Genomic DNA, 23,832 nt, shown 5'->3' with positions numbered 1-23,832 from the left:
TTCCAAGGTCAATCAAAGAATTTTAAAGCACTAAAACATTTAAATCCACCATTGAAACTGCGGGGCCGAAACAGCGGGGAATCCTTTCAGTGGCATCTGTTCTAGTGATGGGTTGGCTCGTCAAGAAAAGCTGGTCGATCAGTCGTCACAGCTATACAAACCCACAGTGTGCTGTTGTGAACATGTTCGAAACAGTGAAAATCGGCTTTTCAGATACATCTATTTTATTGTAAACAAAGTTTCGCAGATAATTGGATTGCTAGATCGCCATCGTCATATCTTTTCTTCAAAAGCAATTCTCGCAGTTTATCATTGATTATTTAATTCTCGCCTTAGCTACTGCAATTTAGTTTGGGGTGAAACATCAGAAGAAAACTTAAGGAAGCTTTTTAAGAATACTTGAAAATTTCCCTAGAACCTACCACACACTAGGACTTTTTTCTAACCATAAAATACTTCCGAATACTAAACAGTATAAATTTCATTTAGGCCGCGCCTTAAAACGCGAGATTACTAATAGCACGTCTTTTTCTTTCATAAACTGGCCAACGCTGAACTCAAGTACAAAAACTACGAAACAAGAAACATTGATAACTGGCATATTGAAACATACAGAACAACGTAAGGCTGTCAAACACTGGAAAATACACTGCCACGTCTCCTGAATTCCCTTCATTTCAATAATATCTCACTGAAAATACCTCATACAATAAACTGAATATTTCCTACTGAATGACACTCCATTATGAAAGTAAAAATTCCACATAGTGATTTTATTTTTGCTTTTGTGAGCAATAATTGTCATGTGCTTATGTAGTTTTCTGTGATTGTCTTTTTCTAAATTAACCTTATTACGCCGTCGGGGCGATGCACCGAAAGGGTTAGAGCAAATAGATGTGCTTACCCCAGCAGCTTCGTCGTCCTACAGCAATGCTCGCGTGTTGTGATTTTGGGTATGTAATTTCTGAATGAACTACGGGCGATCATCGACTTTCGCTCAAAACTCGTCAAGCTATCGACGGACAAAAGCCATGCCTGCTACGAGAACTTCGACGCATCACGTTGCTATTAACGTCCTCGACGGAGCAGTGACCATACCGCCCCAACTCTGGGTACGAAAAAAAGTCTAAAGCGCTGAAGGAATTGTGGAAGAAAGCATCAAGTTGTTACTAGATAGACTTGGGATCACAAGAGGCACCGCCCATTTCCGGAATGGAGAAGCTCAGGTGCTGGCAGCCAGTAGTCAAGGGTTCGACGAAAGTTCGTCTGGTCAGGCATGGTAGTTGAGTAAAAAGAGTTTCAGTCACTGACCAAGTCAATATGAAAAAAGAAGACGTTTCGGAACCCCTACGGGTTCCTTGATCACAATGAGGCGGACAAGGCGAGGGAATGGAAATTTAAAGGCGAAGCTGGTGACGTAATGATTGTGAATAAATTAATGGCATGTTTCCTGTTGTGCGATTCATGATTCCGGTTGTCGTCTGGATGAAAGATGACTCAAGCAGCAGCCGCGTTGTCAGATTCTTTTCTTTAGCTAAGATTGTAGCATCATCCCAGGCAATTTGGTGTCCCGTCTTGTGCGCGTGTTCTGCCAGTGCACTTGAAGCAATCTTATTGTTCCGGACATCACGCTGGTGTTCTTTCAATCTTCGTGTGAATTTCCCAGTTTCACCGATATAAACTTCACTGCATTCGCTACATGGTATCTTATAAACCACACCAGGGAATTGAACAGAAGGCAGGGGGTCCTTAACATTAACAAGCATATTGCGAAGCTTGCAGGTCGGCACGTGTCCAATACGCAAGTCATATTTTGAAAATACGCGGGAAAGAGCTTCGCTAACACCACGCATATAAGGGATCCTTGCGCTGGCCGAAAAAGTCTTGGGAGTGGTTATCCTTGGTTGCGAAACAGTTTTCTCAATCCTCGAAATAAAATGCGTGGGATATCCATTCTTGCGAAGCTCGTGCCGTACCTTCTTAAGCTCGGACTCCCTGTTTTGGTCGTTGCAGATCGTTCTGGCCCGGGTTACAAGTGAAGAAACGACTGACTTCTTGTGAGCCATTGGATGGTTCGAGTTAAAATCCAGATAACGTCCAGTGTGTGTGGGCTTGCGGTACACGGTGAACGAAAGGTCATGGTTTTTTCGGGTCACAAGCACGTCGAGAAATGGTAGGCAGTTTTGCTTTTCGAACTCGACAGTGAACTGCAGAACCGGTTCCACTGAATTTAAAGCATGTAGAAATCGAGAGGTGTCTTCTCTTCGCAGGATGCAAAAACAGTCATCCACATAACGGTAGAATACTTTTGGGGCTGGCGTAAAACTGGCGAGAACTTTTTCTTCCAGAGCCTCCATAACAAGGTTAGCGGTGGTGACAGATATTGAAGCACCCATTGCCGTACCCTCTGTCTGCTTGTAGAACTTCGAGTGGTAGGTAAAATAAGTGTTGCTTAGGCAGAATCGCAACAATGTGCACAGGTCGGCGACATCAAAGGGTGTGCGTTCAGCGAGAGCACTGTCGCTTCGGAGCACTTCTTCGCACGTGCTGATGGCTAGAGCGATAGGCACACTGGTGAACAGGGACACTACGTCAAAGGACACCATCACGTCAGCTGCGTCCAACTTCAAGCTACGAAGTTTTTCAACAAAATCCGAAGAATTCGTTACGTGTGTCCTAGATTTTCCTGCTAAGGGGCTCAGTACTTTGTGCAGGTATCCTGAAAGTTTTTGCAGCGGTGACCTGGTGAAGTCTACTATGGGTCGCAAGGGAACGCCAGGTTTGTGGACCTTGGGTAGTCCGTAAATGGCCGGAGCCGAGCCATTGGTGCACAACAAATGGTAGTATAGCTTCTTCTTGTCAGGGGGCACGAACCGGAAAAGGCCGGCAAGAAGCTCTTGGAGCTGTCTTTTTATGCTGCTTGTAGGGTTGCGAGGCAGAGGAACGTAGGTATTTTTGTTTTCCAGTAAGGCCAACATTTTTTCTTCGTAGTCTTTTCTTTCTAGCAGCACCGTTGAGTTTCCTTTGTCGGCGGGCAGGACCACGATGTCTGCATTTTCCCGCAAACTCCTAATGGCTTGTCTTTCGGCTGCCGGTAGCACGGCTTCTTTGCGCCATTTCGATAGCACCCCAATGGCTCGAGTGCGTGCTTCATTTCGTACGCTCGGGGGAAGTTGATTTACGGCCAGTTCCACGGAACAGATCACCTTCCGCTTGTCAGGTGCTCGATGAACATTGAAATTTAGACCCTGGGAGAGAACGCTGACCTCACTTGTTGAGGGCTGGTAGGACGACAGGTTCACCAAGTTAAGCTTGCCGTCCGATGATAGTTGCGGTCGCAGAGCCTGAAGTTTCTTTTCTTGCGACGTTCTGCATTGACGTTCTCTTACACTGGCAGTAAAATTAGCGTGTAGCTGTACATCTGGAAAGCGGCCTTCAACAATGTACTCTAGTTGTCGACGAGCAAAAAACGCATCTGTCTCGAAGTTCTTGATCTTCTGGCGGCATTCCTGCACACGAGCTCGCACCAACTTTTTTTCCGCTTGCCGCACGATCTGGTGTCCCCAGGTAGTCCGTACAGGCGTTTTCAAGCGAAGTGACCGAGGCACCAAATTTTCCTTTTTGCACGTCTGGTTGAATGACAGGTGGGTCTTGAAAGCAGCAATTCTTGAGACGAGCGAAGTATACCTCCGTATTTTAGTGATTACGCCTTGTCCGAAATTACTCCTGTAGTACAAGTAGTCAAGGGTTCGACGAAAGTTCGTCTGGTCAGGCATGGTAGTTGAGTAAAAAGAGTTTAAGTCACTGACCAAGTCAATATGAAAAAAGAAGACGTTTCGGAACCCCTACGGGTTCCTTGATCACAATGAGGCGGACAAGGCGAGGGAATGGAAATTTAAAGGCGAAGCTGGTGACGTAATGATTGTGAATAAATTAATGGCATGTTTCCTGTTGTGCGATTCATGATTCCGGTTGTCGTCTGGATGAAGGATGACTCAAGCAGCAGCCGCGTTGTCAGATTCTTTTCTTTAGCTAAGATTGTAGCATCATCCCAGGCAATTTGGTGTCCCGTCTTGTGCGCGTGTTCTGCCAGTGCACTTGAAGCAATCTTATTGTTCCGGACATCACGCTGGTGTTCTTTCAATCTTCGTGTGAATTTCCCAGTTTCACCGATATAAACTTCACTGCATTCGCTACATGGTATCTTATAAACCACACCAGGGAATTGAACAGAAGGCAGGGGGTCCTTAACATTAACAAGCATATTGCGAAGCTTGCAGGTCGGCACGTGTCCAATACGCAAGTCATATTTTGAAAATACGCGGGAAAGAGCTTCGCTAACACCACGCATATAAGGGATCCTTGCGCTGGCCGAAAAAGTCTTCGGAGTGGTTATCCTTGGTTGCGAAACAGTTTTCTCAATCCTCGAAATAAAATGCGTGGGATATCCATTCTTGCGAAGCTCGTGCCGTACCTTCTTAAGCTCGGACTCCCTGTTTTGGTCGTTGCAGATCGTTCTGGCCCGGGTTACAAGTGAAGAAACGACTGACTTCTTGTGAGCCATTGGATGGTTCGAGTTAAAATCCAGATAACGTCCAGTGTGTGTGGGCTTGCGGTACACGGTGAACGAAAGGTCATGGTTTTTTCGGGTCACAAGCACGTCGAGAAATGGTAGGCAGTTTTGCTTTTCGAACTCGACAGTGAACTGCAGAACCGGTTCCACTGAATTTAAAGCATGTAGAAATCGAGAGGTGTCTTCTCTTCGCAGGATGCAAAAACAGTCATCCACATAACGGTAGAATACTTTTGGGGCTGGCGTAAAACTGGCGAGAACTTTTTCTTCCAGAGCCTCCATAACAAGGTTAGCGGTGGTGACAGATATTGAAGCACCCATTGCCGTACCCTCTGTCTGCTTGTAGAACTTCGAGTGGTAGGTAAAATAAGTGTTGCTTAGGCAGAATCGCAACAATGTGCACAGGTCGGCGACATCAAAGGGTGTGCGTTCAGCGAGAGCACTGTCGCTTCGGAGCACTTCTTCGCACGTGCTGATGGCTAGAGCGATAGGCACACTGGTGAACAGGGACACTACGTCAAAGGACACCATCACGTCAGCTGCGTCCAACTTCAAGCTACGAAGTTTTTCAACAAAATCCGAAGAATTCGTTACGTGTGTCCTAGATTTTCCTGCTAAGGGGCACAGTACTTTGTGCAGGTATCCTGAAAGTTTTTGCAGCGGTGACCTGGTGAAGTCTACTATGGGTCGCAAGGGAACGCCAGGTTTGTGGACCTTGGGTAGTCCGTAAATGGCCAGAGCCGAGCCATTGGTGCACAACAAATGGTAGTATAGCTTCTTCTTGTCAGGGGGCACGAACCGGAAAAGGCCGGCCAACTTCACCGACGAATACCGGCATCTCAACGAGGGAACAACGGTCGCTTTCCTGGACGAATTAGCAGACATGAGCAATGTCTTCGCCCTCTCCGACGAGCCCGCGAATAACCAAACTGAGCAAGGCCACCATCCATCCAGCACTACCCCGAAGCAGACAAGATAAGGACCATTCTTCAAAATTACAGCGAATGCTTTCGTCAACTTCGAAAGCTCCTTTAGCCAAGTACCGCCTCGTCACGGATGAACACTCCAGACCTCTGCGCCAAAGGCCCCTACCGTGTATCCTTGAGAGAACGCCAGGCCGTCAATGATCAAGTAGAAGAAATTTTTCGGGACGACGTTATTCAGCCATCAATGAGCTTCTGGGCGGCGCCAGTTGATTTGGTAAAGAACAAAGACGGCACTCTTCGCTTCTGCGCCAATTACCAGCGCTTGCATAGCATAACAAAAAAAGACGTCTACCACCTCCCAGTCATGGAATGCCAAATACTCCACATCGATGGACCTGAAGAGCGGATATTTGCCAACTGAGATCGACAAAAGAGATCGCGAGAAAGCTGCATCCATCACATCGGCTGCCTATTAGAGTTCAAAGTGATGCCATTCTGCCTCTGCTCCGCACCAGCAACGCTTCAACGGGTAATGGAGCTGGCGGGCTTGAAGTGGCAGATCAGGTATACTTGGATGATGTCGTCATCTCCTCAAGCTTTGAAGACCATCTAAAAAGGCTTCGGACAGTGCTCGAAGCAGTCAACATCAGGACTAACGTTGAAACCACAGAAATGCTACTTCGCCTACGAGGAAGTACGGTTCCTAGGTTCCATCGCTAGCAAGGATGGTATTCGCCCTGACTCGGACAAAACAGCTGCGATTGCACAGTTTCCACAGCCAGCCGACAAGAAAGCTGTACGCATTTCTTTGGGCTCTGCGCTTGCTATTGGCAATTTGTCAGAAATGTTTCGCGCATCGCCGAATCGTTTACGCAGCTTACAAAGACAGGCGTACCTTTTAATTGGAAAGCGCAGCAATATGATGCTTTTAAGAAACCTAAGCGCCGCTTACAGTCCTCTCCTGTACTCGGACACTTGGATGAAAATGCGGAGACAAATTCATATCGACGCAAGCAGCGTTAGCCTTGGCGCCGTTCTTGATCTGAAAATTGACGGATAGGAAAATAATATCGCTTACGCGAGTCGTTCCCCGTCGAAAGCTGACGCCAACCATTCGACAAAGGAGAAAGAATGCCTTGCCATCATTTGGGCCGCATCAAAATTTCGCCCCTATTTGTACGGACGACAATTCAGGGTTGTAAGAAACCCCCATGCTCTGTGCTGGCTCACCAACTGATAAGATCCCTCCGGCCGCCTTGCGCGATGGAGCCTGCTTCTTCAAGAATTCGACATAACAGTCGTCTACAAGTCTGGCCGCAAGCATTCCGATGCAGACTGCTTGTCACGAGCCCCTGTTGACGCGCCGTCGAAAGAAGACAACCTTCTTGGGACCGGTAAGCGCCAGCAGATTTGCACAACAACATCGCTCGGGTCCTGAGTTGAGAGACCTAGCGGACTACCTAGAAGGCAAAATCGGTTCTCCTCCGACTGTGTTCGGGCATCAGTGGTCGTTCTTCGCCTGGCACAACGACGTCATAGTGAAAAAGAACTTCGGCACGATAAGGAGATATGTCGTTTTGTTGGGTGCGAAGGAACTAAGAAAAGAAATTTTGCAGCCTCTCCGCGATCAGCTGACATCAGGATATCTCGGAATGGCAAGCACGCTGCATCGAGTTCAAGAGAAGTATCAATGGCCGCGGTCACCTGCCAACGTCGCACATTACGTGAAAATGTGCCGTGAGTGTCAGCGACGCAAGACGTCTCCAATCAGACCTGCTTGGCTATGGACTCCAATTCGCCGTTGTGGCCTAAGTGAAAAGATACCACGCCGATACTTTGGGCAATACAAAGTCCTTCGGCGCATAGGAAAACTTAATTATGAAGTCATCCTCAACGGCACGACCACATCCCAGTGGCGCCAGGCGTGCCCAGAAGTCACCATGTGGTGCGCGCCTGAAGGTTTATTTCGCGCTCTAAAAGACAGTAAATTTAATTTATAGTATTTTGTTTACCTTTCTGTGTTTATTTTGCAAGCATCGAGGTGATGCCTTTTAACGTGCGAATGATACCGCGAACGGTTCAAGTCTTTATTTGTTGTTTTATTTTTACAGCCGCCGCCATGCGGCCTTATTTTTGTGATTCTAGCGCGGGGATCGATTTGTCCTTTGTTTTTGTCTATGCTCGTTATCGCGACGTGATGTTTAATCAGTTTCTTTGTCGCACAAGATGCGTCGAGAGCAATCGAGAAGCTCCTGCCACTAGCGTGTGTTTCTGCAATGTTCCAGATTACGCTAGGCACGGTCTGGGGCTTTATCTCCATGTTTCCTTGCCGCCTATAAATTGAGCTTTAGCGCATGCGACGAGCATTCGTAGATCAACGACTACCGAGCACAGTTGTTGCTATCGCTGCCGCCAAGTTGTTCAGTCCCATTGCGGGCGCAAGTCAGCCCAATAGTTTATTCGAGTGAAGATCAAGCCACCTCATTTGTTGAGGACATTGTCACCATCATGTGACAATACGAAACTTAGGCGCAAAGTACGAGATCCAACCATACACAGCCCGGGGACAGCCACAATGGCTACCACCCTATGCTGGCACAACTAATACTCAGCTAGACGCGAAGATCACGTTCGCAGAAGTACAAACAGCTCTCCAGGAACTTCGAAACCCCACACGAGGAAAGACCGAGTCATCAACGCCATACTCCGCAATCTCACCGACAGATCCCTTCAAACACTTACAGACCTATTCAACCTTCAGTGGGAAGCCGGTGCACTCCCAAACGCATGGACGCATGGGAGGATAATCTTTATACCGAGACCGAATAAGCCAATTACCCCTACGAACATTCGTCCCATATCATCATCATCATCATCATCAGCCTGATTATACCCACTGCAGGGCGAAGGCCTCTCCCATATTTCTCCACTTAACCCTGTTCTGTGCTAGCTGCATCCACTTGACCCCTGCGAACTTCTTAATCTCATCCGCCCACCTAACTTTCTGCCGCCCCCTGCTACGCTTTCCTTCCCTTGGAATCCAGTTTGTTACCCTCAGCGACCATCGGTTATCCTCTCTTCGCACTACATGTCCTGCCCATGTCCATTTCTTCTCCTTAATTTCTACTAGAATGTCGGTAACTTGAGTTATTTCTCTGACCCACTCTGCACGCTATCTCTTAATGTTACCCCTACCATTTTTCGTTCCATAGCCCTCTGGGTTGTCCTCAACTTAAGTAGGACTCTCTTGGTTAGCCTCCACGTTTCAGCCCCATAGGTGAGTACAGGCAAGATGCAACTGTTGTATACTTTCCTCTTGAGCGATACCGGTAAGCTGCTAGTCATAATCTGCGAGTGCTTGCCAAATGCGCTCCATCCCAATCGTATTCTTCTTGTTATTTCCTTTTCGTGGTCCGGATCTGCGGTTACTACCTGTCCTAAGTAGACCTCCTATGGTAAGCTCCATAAAACCTCCCATATCACTGATCTCTTACGTCTAGAAACTCTTTGCACACGTCGTGTTGGCACGTCTTACCATACACCATACCTCTTACGAAACCTCACTATAGGCACATACTCTGCCATGCTTTCAACCTCTGTTCTCAACTCAGGAGGCTTTACTGCAGATAACTACTCACGTACTCGACCCGAGCGCGCCAGCACACACGAAGGCAATTCTAGCCATTGACCTCAAAAAGCTTTCGATAAATTCAAACACACGGCCATTCTACAAGCCCGAACGGACCTCAACGTAGGTACCAAGGCACTCGGATACGTAAAGGCCTTCTTATAAAACCAAACAGCCACGCTGCACGTCAACAAAACCTACACACAGCCGTACATGCTGGCCAGAGTAGTAACACCACAACGCTCGGTCTTATCTCCCTTTCTATTTAATATAACGCTTATGTCTCTTGCGCACAGATTAGAAGCTATCCCCCACCTTCAACACACGTTATATTCTGACGACATTACTCCTGAACAACACATGGGCCCGACGGACAAATAAAAAATACCCTAAAAATCGCAGCGGACACCATCACACACGCAATCGGTCTTGAATGTTCTCCGGAGAAATCGCAGCTTCTAATCCTGTAGCCGAAAGGTGGGATCTACCACACGGACATTGAGATACGCATCCAGGGTAGAGGCGTCCCTCATGTAAGCACGCCACGTAACCTTGGTCTATATCTGGAGAACGACGAGAAGAAGAATGAGACACTAAAAAGACAAACCCTCGCCGCAACCGCGCAACTAATAAGACGAGTCACTGGGAAGGCACACGGACACCGAGAAGCTGATACCATCCGCATAACCCACGTCTACACAGTTCGTCGTAATGTCTACGCGACCACTTATCTAAGGCTAACTGCAGGCGAAACTCAGCACCAAGACGCATGATTCGGCAAGCGACAACAATGGCTCTGAATCTACCAGGGAACACAAGAAACGAGAAACTACTTGTCCTGTGACTGCCCAATACAATACACGAATTAAGTGAAGCACACCTTCAAGCCCAATACATGCGCCTTGCAGCCACACCCACAGGCAGACAAATATTGCACAAACCTAACATCCGGATGCATGCCAATGACCCAGAACTAAGCACGCTTCAATCCCACATAAAGGGATCTTTCTACGTGAAACCACTACCCCGAAACATGAACTCGTTGCGGGATCAAGACCGCAGGACTGTACGGGCGAAAGCACTACCCAAGTGGTACGAGGGCGCCCCGGATGCGATCTGGGTAGATGCAGCTCTAGACGACCGGGAAGCTTGAGCTTTAGTATACCTACTAAATACCGACCCCTTCAATTTCCAACTGCCACCAGGCTCCACAGCAGAAGAGGCTGAAGAGACCGCCATCGCCATGGCTCTGACCACCAGTGCCAACTACACCATCAGCGACTCCAAAACCGCAATTGCAAATTATACTAGAGGGTACACCTCTCTGCCAAATGTCTTCTAGCCCACCCCCCCCCCCCCTCCCCCTCCCTAGACGCGCTGAGCTCATCTGGATGCTTTGGGAAAACATGCACCTGACGTTCGTTGACGGCTCTCTGGGCTCTGTGCATCGGCAGTGTCAAGCGGTGATAGAAGGGAAAGATCCGCATGCGAAGTAGTGACGGCATCGGGCTAATGCGAAAACTTATTTCTGAAATAGGAACGCATATTTTCGTCGGTACGTTCACGGAGTGCAGAGAGCAGTTCCTGAATAAAGTTGCTGCGGGAAAAAGTTCAGCTAAATTGGGTTATCAATAAAGGTTGGTAGCGAGCGCAAATTCTGACGCTGCCTTCCCGCCGAGCTCATGCGCTAATTTTGGACCGGTAGAAAAAGATACATTAAAATTAGTAATAATATCTTTTTGTTCACTACTGCACCTGCCTTTATAGACTGCAAAAACATTCACTAAGCATCTCAGCTTCCAGTTTAGCTCAAGTTTGTGGGTACATCCCTGAAGGACCTTACAGACCCTCTAGGTAGCTGGGCCTTACATTTGCAGAAATGCACACTTACTTTTGTGTTATGCCGACTATGCAAAAACGTGGGCTGCCTGTCTCGCCATCCCGTCGATCCCCTGAATGCGCTGAAGACGACTCCATCCACTTATTTTTTATCTCGGACTTTCTTTACACCGGCGCCGAACATTGTCGTGATCCTTCCCTACAGCTCACTATTAACCAGTCCCTCTAAACGACAACTCCGATAAACATGTTTCGGCTACGTCACTACACATGTGCATGCAATATGCGCTCAGGGAACTTAGACCTATTCGCTGATCCAACTTCATGATGCCCCCGCTACGTTGCAGTTCGGAAGCCCTGCCAGCACCGGGAAAAGCCCCGCATCAACCTCTCTAGCTTTCCAACTGCGGTTATCAAACTACATGTAAAAAGCATTCTCTTTTCGCGCGAAATACACCCGAAAAAAGAAGTAGAGACGCAGGACGAGGTCTTGGTAAGTATAAAGCATATTATGTTTGTCCTTCGACGAAAAATACATAGGACAAAGTAAGAAGAGATACGTGTGTCTCCTTGAGTTTGCCTGTGTATTTTGAGCGGAAAAATAATATGATTACATTAACAAGACCAACTTCCCGTCTTCTTACGTTAACAAGCTAGGTGCATCCACCACTCGCACTTAAATTCTCGCAGACTGCACTCGCTTGAGCCGGATGTGTCATGACATGGAGCGAACTTTGAGTTGCTGGCGCGTTTTTAACACTCTCACGCCTGCGTTATTCCTCCACCCTTTTTGTTTTTGATAGGTACGTGACTTTGATGTCCTGTGCTCTTTGATATTTTATTCTCGGCATTTCCTTTAACGTCCAATCCTGAGTTTTCCTCTAGATGCCTATGAGCGTGAGTTGTAATTAGTGGACATTCCATTAGTTCCCAGCGCGTGTGTCGTCAGCCGCAGTCGCAAATCCTCCCTTCGGCAGGTCGCCAACCTCGGCCCGCATACATCGCGTACTGTAACACAGTTTCCTGGCTGTCTAGTCGGCCCAAACAGTTCTGTGTCAAAACATGCGCGATATACTAGGGTAGAAACAGAACAAATGGCAACCACAAACAGGTTCTGACAGTTAGCTACACGTGCAGGTGACCATAGGCGCATTCCGGCCCTTCAGGTCAAAAGGAATTAGGGAGTTTTAGGGGAACGCAGGCGTAGCTGATATATTTACGCTGTGCTAAAGCCATGTGTTGGTCGCGGACCATATACCTGGACGGCGTCGAGCAGCAGTCCCGCGGCGACCATTCCGAGGCCGGCAAGCATGAAGGAAGGGAACACTTGCGCCAGGAAGGCGCACCACGATTCCTCGTCACGCTCGCCCTTCAGCAGTGCGCTGGTCTCGTCGAAGGCCGAGGAAGAGACGTCCGAGGCGGTGTCCCCGCACCCACCACCGGACCCCAGCACCACGGCCGGACACTTCTCCAACGAATGCATCTGCGCAGCAAAACGAAAAGGACTGCCGCTCCCCGTTCTCCAGGCAGTGTGTCCAATCGATCTGGGACACTATGCTCAAGAAACCCCATACTACTCCACCCGATTTGTACAACTCGCCTCCTCGCAGTTACGGAGGGCGCTTCGTGAGACAGTGCATCCTGTCTGAGGCGTCATGCACGAGAATACAGCTCATCGGTTATGAGTTACGAGTACTGGAGGCTAAGGTTGCACCGTTCTGTAAGCGGCAGTTGGTCTCGAATAACAGTGGTATATATTCTTGCACATTTCAGCAGCGAATGCCGCGATAAATTATTTATACAGCTGCGACTTGTTTATTCATCTTTGACCGAGAATTAAGGTTAGGACTTTCCACAGCTGATTTCATTCCTAAACATAGCAAAACTTCTACAAATGTGATTTTAATATTTTTCCCACAAACTCAACAGATTTCACCACTATGCCTACAAAACAAGCTCCATTGGCTCCTGTCTGCTTAGCGAAACCGAATATCAAGGCCTCGACGTAATCGCTAATAAATTGCACTCTCTCTTTTCGGCGAGTTTCACTTCACCGCTTCATAAGCGCACTGCTGCGCATAACAGGGCGTGGTAATAAAAAATGCGCCGGAAAAATAAGGTGGTGGCACGAATTTTTTCTTGCACTCAAATATAAATATTTTCAATTCAATGTTTAGCCTCAAAGACGCGCGTACTAAGGCGAGCAAGACGAAAGACATGAATCGTGTTGCAAGAAGAGACGAAGACAGACAAGAACAAGCCGCGGCATTCATGTCAAATATATCTGACCAAGTCGCCCAAACGTTTACGCTTCTTGAAAGTATCTTGTGCGCTATCACTCCGACGTGAAGACACGAATGCGAGAACTGCAATAAATACAGTGCAAATTAAACGTACGCATGCGTGAATAACGCTCCAATGTTCCAAATGTCGACGTCCACATGCTTTTGTAGGCGGTATCCCAACTCACAACTTTACCTAAGAAGGCAGCGTCTGCCTCAATGGCCTATAACTTACAAGAAGGAAGGCTTTCTTGAAATGCCTCAATGGAAACAAGTATAAGATGTCCCTTGGTTTGGTTTGGTAAAACTTTATTTCCCACAGTAGGGGTCTTGGAGGACACTCGGCTAGGCGCCAGGTGTAGAGGGCAGCTCCCACATCGGCACAGAGAGCCCGAAGCTCTCCGCCGCCGCGCGGGCCTCTTGAAGCTATAGAATATTTGACCGAATTCGAGCCAGCTACTTCGGAGTGCTGATAGTGGCTTTGCCCGCGTTAGGCACGCATCGTAGCTTTCTCGGCTGACGGTTGGAAACGAAGTACACCGCGGAGGTCCTTCCATTCACGTACGTTGTCCCTTAAATTATCTGCATTAAAAGCGCAAACATCCTATTTATCTCGAGCCACTGTGTGCTTGAGTCGCATGAAGCTGGTACCCATGGTGAGCTATTCACACCGGCCGCCAGTGAGGACAAAAATCTTACGAGCTTCGTGACATTTTGGCGGAACGCGCTACGACACTCTCGGTGATCCTTGTATAACTGCGTCAACCATCTTCGACTATGGCAGCGTAGCACAGCTGCAGAAGAAACCCCGCCCGAGCAGGGGTCATGACTCAGCCATAAAACAATGGAGGCGAAAGTGAGGAAAACCTCCTGAGAAGGGCCCTTTTACGACATCCAAGAGAACACGTAACCTCTGCGCGAGACCTCTGCAGCCTCAACTCACTAGAATTGAATACACTCGCCGAAAGGAGTTGCCTGGTTTGAAAGGTGCGTCATGGATTACATACACTCGATGATCGAAACCAGCCTAAAAAACGTTTGAGATCACTCGGGGACCCTCATTCTTGTAATGCGTAAACATTCTTTGTGGACGAAACGAGAGACACGGTAGAAGAAGAGGCTTCCGATTTGTGACCTTGCACTATGACATAATATCCTATGAAGGTTGGGCTCCACCTGACTCCCCTTGGAAGTCGGCATTACCACCTTGACTATTTCGACGTCTGAATGACGTAATTGGCTCTAATGAACATATACTCCGCATGCACCAAATGTTTTCCCAGCAAAGTTTTTCATTCTCTATCTAGTGCAACCATTCATTTTCTTATCATTCGTTTCGTTGAAAGGTAACCATACGAACAAACATCTGGCTACACGACTTTGAAAACATACCCACCTAATGCTTACGCATTAAAAACTTCAAGAGCTCTGCGGAATCTGCAATGGAGTAATGCGAAAGCACGGATGCTGTTGTTGTTTGGTTTTGGCTGCTTCTAGTTGCTTAATTCCCTTTTTGTTTACCCATTTTAGTCTTAGTTACTTTCAAATTGCGCGCCAATCCCTTCCTATGCCCTTTTTTGGCTCGACTAGATGTTGCGTGAGGACACATCCTTGACGCCACCTTAATTGACTTATTTCATTAACTATTTTTATTTGATAGTCATCCACTGTTTGAGCTAGTATTGCGGCGAGTTCGCAAGTGCTACTATTTGGCTCCCGGGGTCAACCCACTGCTCGGCAAGCCCCCGGATTCGCGAGGGAGCGGCGCTCGTTTTACATGGCGGCCACATCGTGACTCTCTAGGCGTCGGTCCGCAACAGTTCACGGTGAACAATTTCATGTTTGTTAGACTGTCTCGTGTATTGTTGTCGGTTGTAAAGCCTGTGTATTATGACCTCTTTAGTTCTATGTTTATCAATGCATTTTTGTGAACCTCTCATCTGTATATTTTAAGTGTCAATGTGTTTTCCTCTGTATCGTCTCTTGCTGTATATAAGGTTTGCTTTTGATTGTTACTTCTCGCTCTGACCCTTACTCTGGCTTATACCGGCGAAAGCTGGGCACCAAACGTCCCCCCCCCCCTCCCCTTCTGTTTTTACAAGGTAGCTGACTTCCGGCTGAGCTTGCCACGCAAGTCGACGGCACTCCTTTGAGACCGGGACAACTACCCCCTTCACTCTAAATGTGTCTGGGAGTGTGCGCACAATTAGTGGCGCATCGTTAATAACTAATAATAAATTAACGGGTGACAAACACATTCATTCATGTCTCCAGCCGGAACCCGGGATTGCAGATTCAGTTCAACACTTGGCAGACCGCCCTTCTTTAATTTGATTTGTAATGGCTCCACGTAGCACAGGGATTCCGTGACAGTATCCTACTGCTTAGTCATAAGCACCGAGAAAACTATTTGGGAGAAAGCTTTAATGGTTTACGCCGTGTCAGCGTAGATGCCAGACCTTTTCGCTAATCCTCGTTCGCGTGCACGCACTTACCGCTACTGATCCCCAAATCTGTGCCTCTTATCACATCAGTTTAGTTCAGTCGTTCAGTCGTGCCCTACTCTTCGTGACCCTCTGTCACTATCTACCTAACATCACATAACTTCATCAGCAGCGCCTCGAGGATGCCATCTAAACATCGCGTTCGCTGCCTACCCCTTCTCCGGTGACCTTAAACCTTTCCCAAGATTCAATCTTTCTCCAGCGACTCCTCTCTTCTCATCAGATGACCAAAGTAGATCAGCTTTAACTTTAGAATTTGAACCTCCAATGAGCAGTCAGGGTTTATGGTTGACAATATTGACTGATTTGATCTTCTGGCCGTCCAAGGAACTCTCATGAGTCTCCGCTAGCACCACAATTCAAACGCGGCAATTCTTCGGTGGTCAGCCTTCTTCACAGTCATACTCTCGCATTCATACATCACAACTGGAAAGACCATAGCACGAGTTATACGGATCTTGGTTGGCAGACTAATGTCTCTGCTCTTTACTAGGCCGTCAAGGCTAACCATCGCTCTCTTTTCCAGAAGCAGGTGTCTCCTAATTTTATGGCTGCAGTCTCCTTCCGAGGTAATCTTGGAGCCCAAGAAGAGAAAATCTGTCACAGCTTCCACTTCTTGTCCATTGATGCTCCAGGACTTGATAGGGCAAGACGCCATGATCTTTGTCTTTTTAACGTTCAGTTTAAGCCCAAACTTCTCACTCTCTTCTTGTACGCGCATCAGAAGTCTCTTGAGTTCCACTTCACTTTCTGCAAATAAAGTGGTATCATCCGCATATCTAAGATTGTTGATACGTTTTCCAGCAATCTTCACTCCAGCTGAAGACTCGTCCAGACCGGCCTTCCTCATGATGCACTCTGCATATAGGTTAAATAGGCAGGGCGACAGTATGCAGCCTTGTCTCACTCCTTTCTCAATCGGAAACCAATCAGTAAGACCATGCCCAGTTCTGACTGTGGCCTCTTGCCCTTCATACAGGTTACTGAGGAGACAGATGAGGTGAATTGAAACTCCCATCTCTTGGAGAGCTTGCCACAATCTGCTGTGATCTACGCAGTCACACTCTTTCGCATAATCAATAAAGCTGAAGTAGATGGGTTTCTGGAACTCTCTTGCTATTTCCATGATCCTGCGAAGGTTGGCAATCTGGTCTCTAGTTCTTCCGCCCTTGCGAAACCCAGCTTGCACGTCCGGAAGCTCCCGATCCACATACTGCTGCAGCCTACATTGAAGAATTTTCAACATCACCTTGCTAGCATGCGAAATAAGCGCGATCGTAGGCTAGTTGGAACAATCTTTGGCACTGCATTTTTTTGGAATGGGGATGTAAACTGGCCTCCTCCAATCCTGTGGCCACTGCAGGGTTGTCCAAATCTTCTGACATAATGTATGCAGAATGTTAACAGCGCCATGGTTGAGGTTTTGGAGCAACTCAGCTGGAATGCCATCAATTCCGCTAGCTTTGTTCTTAGCAAGGCTGGCTAAGGCCCATTCAACTTCACTCTTCAGGATGCCCGGCTCGAGATCACTAATCACAACCGTCTTATGTTGAGTTTGCACATCCGGGTCCTTCTTGTACAGTTTTTCTGTGTATTCCTGCCACCTCTTCTTTATCTCTGAGGCTTCAGTGAGGTCCCTGCCTCGTATGTCCTTTCTCATGCCCAGCTTAGCACAGAAGCTTCCTTTTAATATCTTTGATTGTCTTATACAGAGCTCTTGTGTTCCTCATTTGGCTGTTGTCCTCAACTGCTTGGCACTGTATGTTCATGAAGGCATTCTTATCTCTCCTTGCTATTTTCTGAAAATCCGCATAGAGAACCTTGTATTTTTCTCTTTCCCCATAACTTTTGCCATCCTCCTTTCCGCTGCTGTTTGCAAAGCCTCTTCAGATAACCAGTTTGCTTTCTTGCATTTCTTTTGCTTTGGAACTACCTTAGTAGCAACTTCTTGTATTATATCACGAACATCAGTCCACATCTCTTCGGGCTCTCTGTCTTCTAGATCTAATTCTTGAAATCGATTGCTCACTTCCACAGCATATTCTACCGGAATTTGATCCAGATCATACCTGGAAGGCCTTCTAGTTTTCTGAGTTTTCCTCAATCGAAGCTTAATTTTGACAACAAGAAGCTGATGATCGGTGCCACAATGGGCCCCAGGCCTTGTTTTAACTGCTTCTAAGTGCTTCTCCATCTCTGCCGGCAAAGAATATAATCGATCTGATTCCTGTACAGACCGTCCGGTGAAGTCCATGTGTACAGGCACCTCTTGTGCTGTTGAAAATGAGTATTCGCTATGGTCAGGTTGTTCTTGACAAAACTCTACTAGCCTCTGCTCAGCTTCATTTGGCTCACCAAAACCGAACTTGCCTGTAATTCCGGGTATTTCTTCACTCACCACCTTAGCATTCCAGTCGCCTATGAGACAAAGGACGTCTGATGATGGAGTGCGGTCTAAAATGCATTTCAGGTCAGCATAAAATATCTCAACGTCAGCTTTTTCAGCAGTGCATAAACTTGGATAACTGTTATATTGAAAGAGTGACTTTGGATCCGAAGTGAAATCATTCGATCGCCTTTGGGGTTGTACCCTAGCACTGCTTTGCCCATTCTTCTGTTTACTATGAGAGTGACCCCCTTCCTTCTCCTGGATTCGTTCCCACAATAAAAGTCATAATGGTCGCCGGAATTAAATTCTCCCATTCAGGCCCACTTGAGCTCGCTGATACCCAAGATATCAATCTGTCCATTTCTCGCTTGACGACATCCAGTTTACCTTGCGTCATAGATCTTACATTCCATGTTGCTATGTGATATATCTCCTTGCAAGATCAGAGTGTCCGGTCGCTTCCCTTCACATCCACAACTGAGCGTCCTTTTGCCCAGCACAGCCGCTTCATTCGTCCTGGAGCCACTAGGAATCGCCCTTTGTTCATCCCCAGTAACATGTGGGACGCCTTCCAACCTGGGGGGGGGGGGGGGGGGGGCTCATCTTCCGGCGTCCTATCATTAATGCTAATGTGACTGGCCATAGGATTTTCATGGCAAGAAATAGTGGAGTGGGTTGCCATTACCTTCTCCAGTGAATCACATTTTGTCAGATCTCTCTGCCGTGACCTGTCTATCTTGGGTGGCCCTACACAGCAGAGCTTACGACTTCATCGAGTTTTGCAAGCCCCTCCGCCACGACAAGGTAGTGATCCATGAAGAAGTCATCTCATACCTGTTCGTTAACATAAAACTGCATACATTATTTGCAAAACCTACCGACATAGGTATAAAGCACCGATTCAGCCAAGCCATTCATGGACTGGCCTGCGTCGCGCCTAGTGGTAGTGTGTCCAACTGGAGGTTCAAGCACCCACTGTTTATTTCCAGTCTGACCCCGCCCACCATCTCAAAGGCACTGCTCGAGATGGCAGCGCTTGCGAACTCGTTTATGTCATGTGACCAACCAATGAAACGGCGCAAGGAGGCGAACACAGGAAAAGAAGAGGGAAAGAAATAGATACTACTACCAATTGAATTTATTTCTGAAGACACCACCTTTTTATACGCCAATGTACATCAGATAAAACCCATCGCAAATATATATATATATATATATATATATATATATATATATATAGATGAAGCTTGCATTGAAAAGATAATCTGCAGTAACACATTGGCCACCCTACTCAAACTTATATTAGAGCTTAATAATTTCGAGTTTGACGGAAAGCATAATGTCCAGATCAGTGGTACCTCAGTGGGTACAAGAATAGGACCTAATTACGCAAACATATTTATGGCCATGCTGGAAAACAAATTTTTTCAAAGCCGATCCTTAGTACCTTTTTACTACAAACGTTATATTGATGATATATTTCTTATCTGGCCCCATGGCGAAGCCGAGCTCCTATCACTCATAGCGGATTTCAACAGCTTGCACCCTTCTATATCATTTTCCCACACGTACTCTAGATATACAATCAATTTTCTTGAAGTCACAATTTCCCTTCAGGAAGGCAGCTTAACTACAACAGTGTACCGAAAACCGACTGACCGTGAACAATATCTGCACTTCGATAGCGGCCATGTCAAGCACGTGAAAACCAGTGTCCCCTACAGTCAAGCAGTTCGTTTCAAACGAATTTGCTCAAAGCAATCTGATTTCGAACATAACTGTGCCACGCTTGGCACCTCGCTCATTAAACAAAAATACCCCCTGCAGCTCATAGATGACGCCATTAAGCGCGCTGATACACAAGACCGTAGAATTCTACTTGCCAAAGACAAACCGAAAACTCCCCTCTTGCATACTAACCTTGTCCTGACTCATTCTGCTTCTGCTCCGAACGTTTCGGCAATCCTTAAAAAGAATCACAACATTCTCATGCAAAGTGACCGTCTTAGGAACATATTCGTAGAGCCACCCAGGGCAGTTTACAGAAGATCGAGAAACCTACGAGATATACTAACATCATCGAAAACAGATTCTCCGGAACCCATAGGCTGCCATCCTTGTAATAAGAACAGGTGTAAAGTGTGTCCCCACATGACCACATCACAGAGCGTCCATAGCACTTGGTCAAAGTTTCGTTTTAACATTCACAGCGACTTCACCTGCGATACTTCAAACGTTATTTACCTACTGCAATGCACCGTATGTAACCAACAATATGTAGGACAAACTGAAACCCCGTTTAGATTGCGCTTTAATAATCACAGAGCCCATGTTCAATCACTTCCACACCTGCCTCTATCAATGCATGTTCAACTATCCGGTTATTCATTTGACCAGATTTCAGCCGCTATTCTCGAATCCGGTTTTAAAAGCAATCATGAGCGCGAAATTAGAGAGGCGTTTCTTATCTATAAATTCAAAGCAGTGTCTTCAGGTTTAAATGAAAGCACAGGAAAATTTAGTTCGATCCCTGCACCCTGAACGCCCAAATATGTTCCTATGTCAATGTTGTGTTAGTGCCGCATCTCGTTCATTGTCTTCGCATATCTACAGCGCTTGCGTGTTTTTCTTTTTCTTTTTGTGCTTGGGTGGAGCATATCGTTTTCTTTTAGGATGTAGTGATGATATTGCGTGCTAATCTTTATGCTGTTCATTGAGCCGCATTTTCTTTATTGTGTAATTTCTCGCTTCTTTAATTTTGCTGTCTAGCAATTGTACATGGTTATCTTTGAACTGATGCTATGCCTACTGAATATCTCGCACATGTATGTTTCAAGGTATGTATACTTATCTGCTGCCACCGCATTTATGATAGACAATACTCCTACAGTGACCCACATATCGCCCTATTGTCACGTGCCCGATGCGTCTATACTTTTCCGTGCGGTTTGTACAAATCTTTTGTATTATCTTAGTACAAATACTCTAACTTCCCTTTCAGTGCCGACATTCTGGCGAAGGCTGTTCCACAGCCGAAACATCAATAAATTGTTTCACACGTTAGTCTTCATTTTTCACTACTATTGACCGTGGCCAAGATTTCATTTTGGTATATATATATATATATATATATATATATATATATATATATATATATATATATATATATATATATATATATATATATATATATATATATATTGCGACAAAAAACCCAGAGGCATGGTGTGTTAAAGCAACTGCAAATCGCAGCCGAAGCAAGGTGAACAAAAGGAGAATCGATAAAAAAAAGGCTCACTATCAGGAACCGCACATTACCATCATAGGTAGAACGTGGTAATAACAAAAAACAGTAAAATGACGTTCTCGGTATCTAAAGCGACCGTCTAAAAAACCCAGTTCCTGGTCGGTAAGCTCTACCGACGACGTTCTTATGCACGTGGACCCAATTATTTCCCTTTCTACTCGCTCTATGCCTTTGCCGATAAATAGCACGTGTTTGCAGTCTTTGCAATCTCTGCAGTGATCTGGTAGGTTCCTCCTTTCATTGCTTTTACTGACCGCTTGTGCTCGTTAGCCCTCTCATTGAAACATCGGCCAGTTTGACCGATGTAGACTCGTCCGTGCTCGAACGGAATCTGATAGATAATATCAACTGGCCCTCGGTTACATGGCGCTGAAAACACCACGTTCACTCTATATCGTCAGCCTGTCTACTTGATGTTGTGCGCTAATTTGTAAATGTACGGAATTACCACCACAGGCCTCTTATCATTCAGCTTACATGGCTCCTCACCGCTGAAAGTGAGTTTGATTTCTTGCAGCAGAGATTCGGAAACAGCTGTTATCAAGAAGCACGGGTAGCCGGCACTCTCCAGTCTCTGAAGCTGGTTGTCAAAGCCAGCTGTTTGCAGGACTTTGAGAGAGCGGCATGTATGCAGGTCATGGCGATGGTTCGCTTTACCAGTTTGGAATGGGCGCTGCTGAACGGCATGAGGCTTTTTCTGGATCTGGGTTCGTACATCCAGCACACATGATCTTTCCCACAAAGGTTTAACTGAACGCCCAAGAAATGGAAAGCCCCAGGAATTGTCTCTAAAAATGCTAAAAACTTCAGCAATCGTTTCGTCGAAGATAAAAGATGTAGTATCATCAAACACAACATCAATAAAACGAAAAACCCATTTAACAGGTGTCCCATTTACCTGCGCACAGATGCGCTCGTCAATACAGGATACCGGTCAAGATAGGGGCGATAGACGAATCAATGCAGACTCCTGATTTTTGCAAATAAAACCTTTGATTAAAATCAGTGACTGTGGAGGGAAGAAAACATTCAAGCAGAGACATGACATTTTCACTCCACAGTCATTGATTTTTGCGATTGACTGCGATTTGCATTTGCTTTAAAACACCATCTCTCCAAATTTTTTTCTCGCAATATTCATTTTATTAAATATTTTTTCGCGGTAGGTTTTATCTGATGTACATTGGCGTATAAAAAGATGGTGTCTTCAGAAATAAACTGGGTAGTAGGCGATCTTTCTTTTCCTGTTCTTTTCCCGTGTTCGTCTCCATGTACCGTCTCATTGGTTGGTATGAACCAACTAGTCCTTCAGAGAGTACTTCTACAACGCATGTCATGTGGTCCAGCGACATTCCTCTAGCCAGTGCCCGGCCGTATCACCAGCTGCCACATTCCAGCTGCCAGAACCGCACCCGTGACTACGCTTGGAACGTCGACCGGATTTTCCCAAGAACATATCCTTCAACGCTGCCGCCTTCAATCAGAGGAAGGAGAAAGCAAAATACCCTTCCCAGTGGCACAATGGTGAGGCCTCCTTCGCGGCGCAGGGTCCCGCTCTCAGGCAGGCTGGCAGCGCGCACGCTCGCTGCGATGCACTGCACGGCGGCGGCGGCGCGCACAAGCTCAGCATCTTCGCAGTGCCCTGTGGAGCCGTACTCCATCTTCTCGGGAGGCATGGCTGCCGGTCAGCCTAGCTGAAAAAAGAGGACAGCAGGCGCTTTGAGAAGCTGCACAGTGACGTGAACGTCCGACAACGGGACAACGCAATATAGCTTAAAAGAAATTCTTCTTGGGCTACTTGATAGCTGATCATAATTTGAGAGCGCCGAAAACCACACACACACATACACTCGCTTTCTTCTTGCGTGCGTGCGTGTGTGTGTGCGGAGGGGGGGGGGGTCGGCGCATTTATATTTACCGTGTATGAATTCTCTAAAGTGCGTCATATGAGATTATGGTGCGGATCCCCCCACACCACACACACACACACACACACACAGGCGCACGCACACACAACAGGAACTGGACAGAACAGGCGATGCTAGGCTTGCTTTATGCATACAAGCACGAGTTCAGTGGCTTCATTAGCCTACTGTATGGTCACACAGGGTCGGCCAGGCGTGTCCTGCTCGCTACTTTAAAAGGACGTCATGGGACCATTTCGCAGGGTTATGCTTAGGAGTAGAGAAACCGAACAGCTACAAGAAACGCTTCCGGCCTTGCAAAAACAATTCAGTGGTGAAACTAGGCTTTAACATTGTCGCATAGGGTGACAAGCCCTGTAGCCCTAAATGAAGACACTGGCGTTGCATTTGAATGAAACTCTTTCTGACTTGTGCCCGCAAAAGAAGTATGCGAGTCGGCAACGACGATATCAGCAAACG

At 46.7% G+C, this 23,832-nt stretch overlaps 2 protein-coding genes across 10 annotated transcripts in view; one reads left to right on the top strand and one right to left on the bottom strand.

Moving 5' to 3' along the window:
• The window catches only part of LOC146170929 (solute carrier family 41 member 1-like), a 247,126-nt gene that overhangs the window by 54,968 nt on the left and 168,326 nt on the right, over positions 1-23,832 (bottom strand). For 4 of the 9 annotated variants that reach the window (XM_084586680.1, XM_084586681.1, XM_084586679.1 and 1 more), the window contains 2 exons: positions 22,954-23,142; positions 12,225-12,449 (listed from right to left, as the gene is read on the bottom strand). In XM_084586680.1, coding sequence (XP_084442806.1) covers positions 12,225-12,449; positions 22,954-23,124 — 396 coding nt within the window. In that variant the 5' untranslated portion in view covers positions 23,125-23,142. The remainder of the gene's footprint in view (positions 1-12,224; positions 12,450-22,953; positions 23,143-23,832) is intronic. The other 5 variants (XM_084586677.1, XM_084586675.1, XM_084586676.1 and 2 more) reach the window with 2 other exon arrangements.
• On the top strand, positions 16,877-20,682 carry LOC146170930 (uncharacterized). Its single transcript, XM_084586692.1, has 2 exons — positions 16,877-16,890; positions 19,719-20,682. The coding sequence occupies exons 1-2, from the start codon at positions 16,877-16,879 to the stop codon at positions 20,680-20,682; spliced, it is 978 nt and encodes a 325-aa protein (XP_084442818.1).

The sequence above is a fragment of the Amblyomma maculatum genome, unplaced genomic scaffold (genome assembly GCF_055883805.1).
Source record: "Amblyomma maculatum isolate TAMU_Amacu unplaced genomic scaffold, ASM5588380v1 scaffold_27, whole genome shotgun sequence".
NCBI classification, from domain to species: domain Eukaryota; kingdom Metazoa; phylum Arthropoda; class Arachnida; order Ixodida; family Ixodidae; genus Amblyomma; species Amblyomma maculatum.
This window is presented reverse-complemented; position numbering and strand designations above follow the sequence as displayed.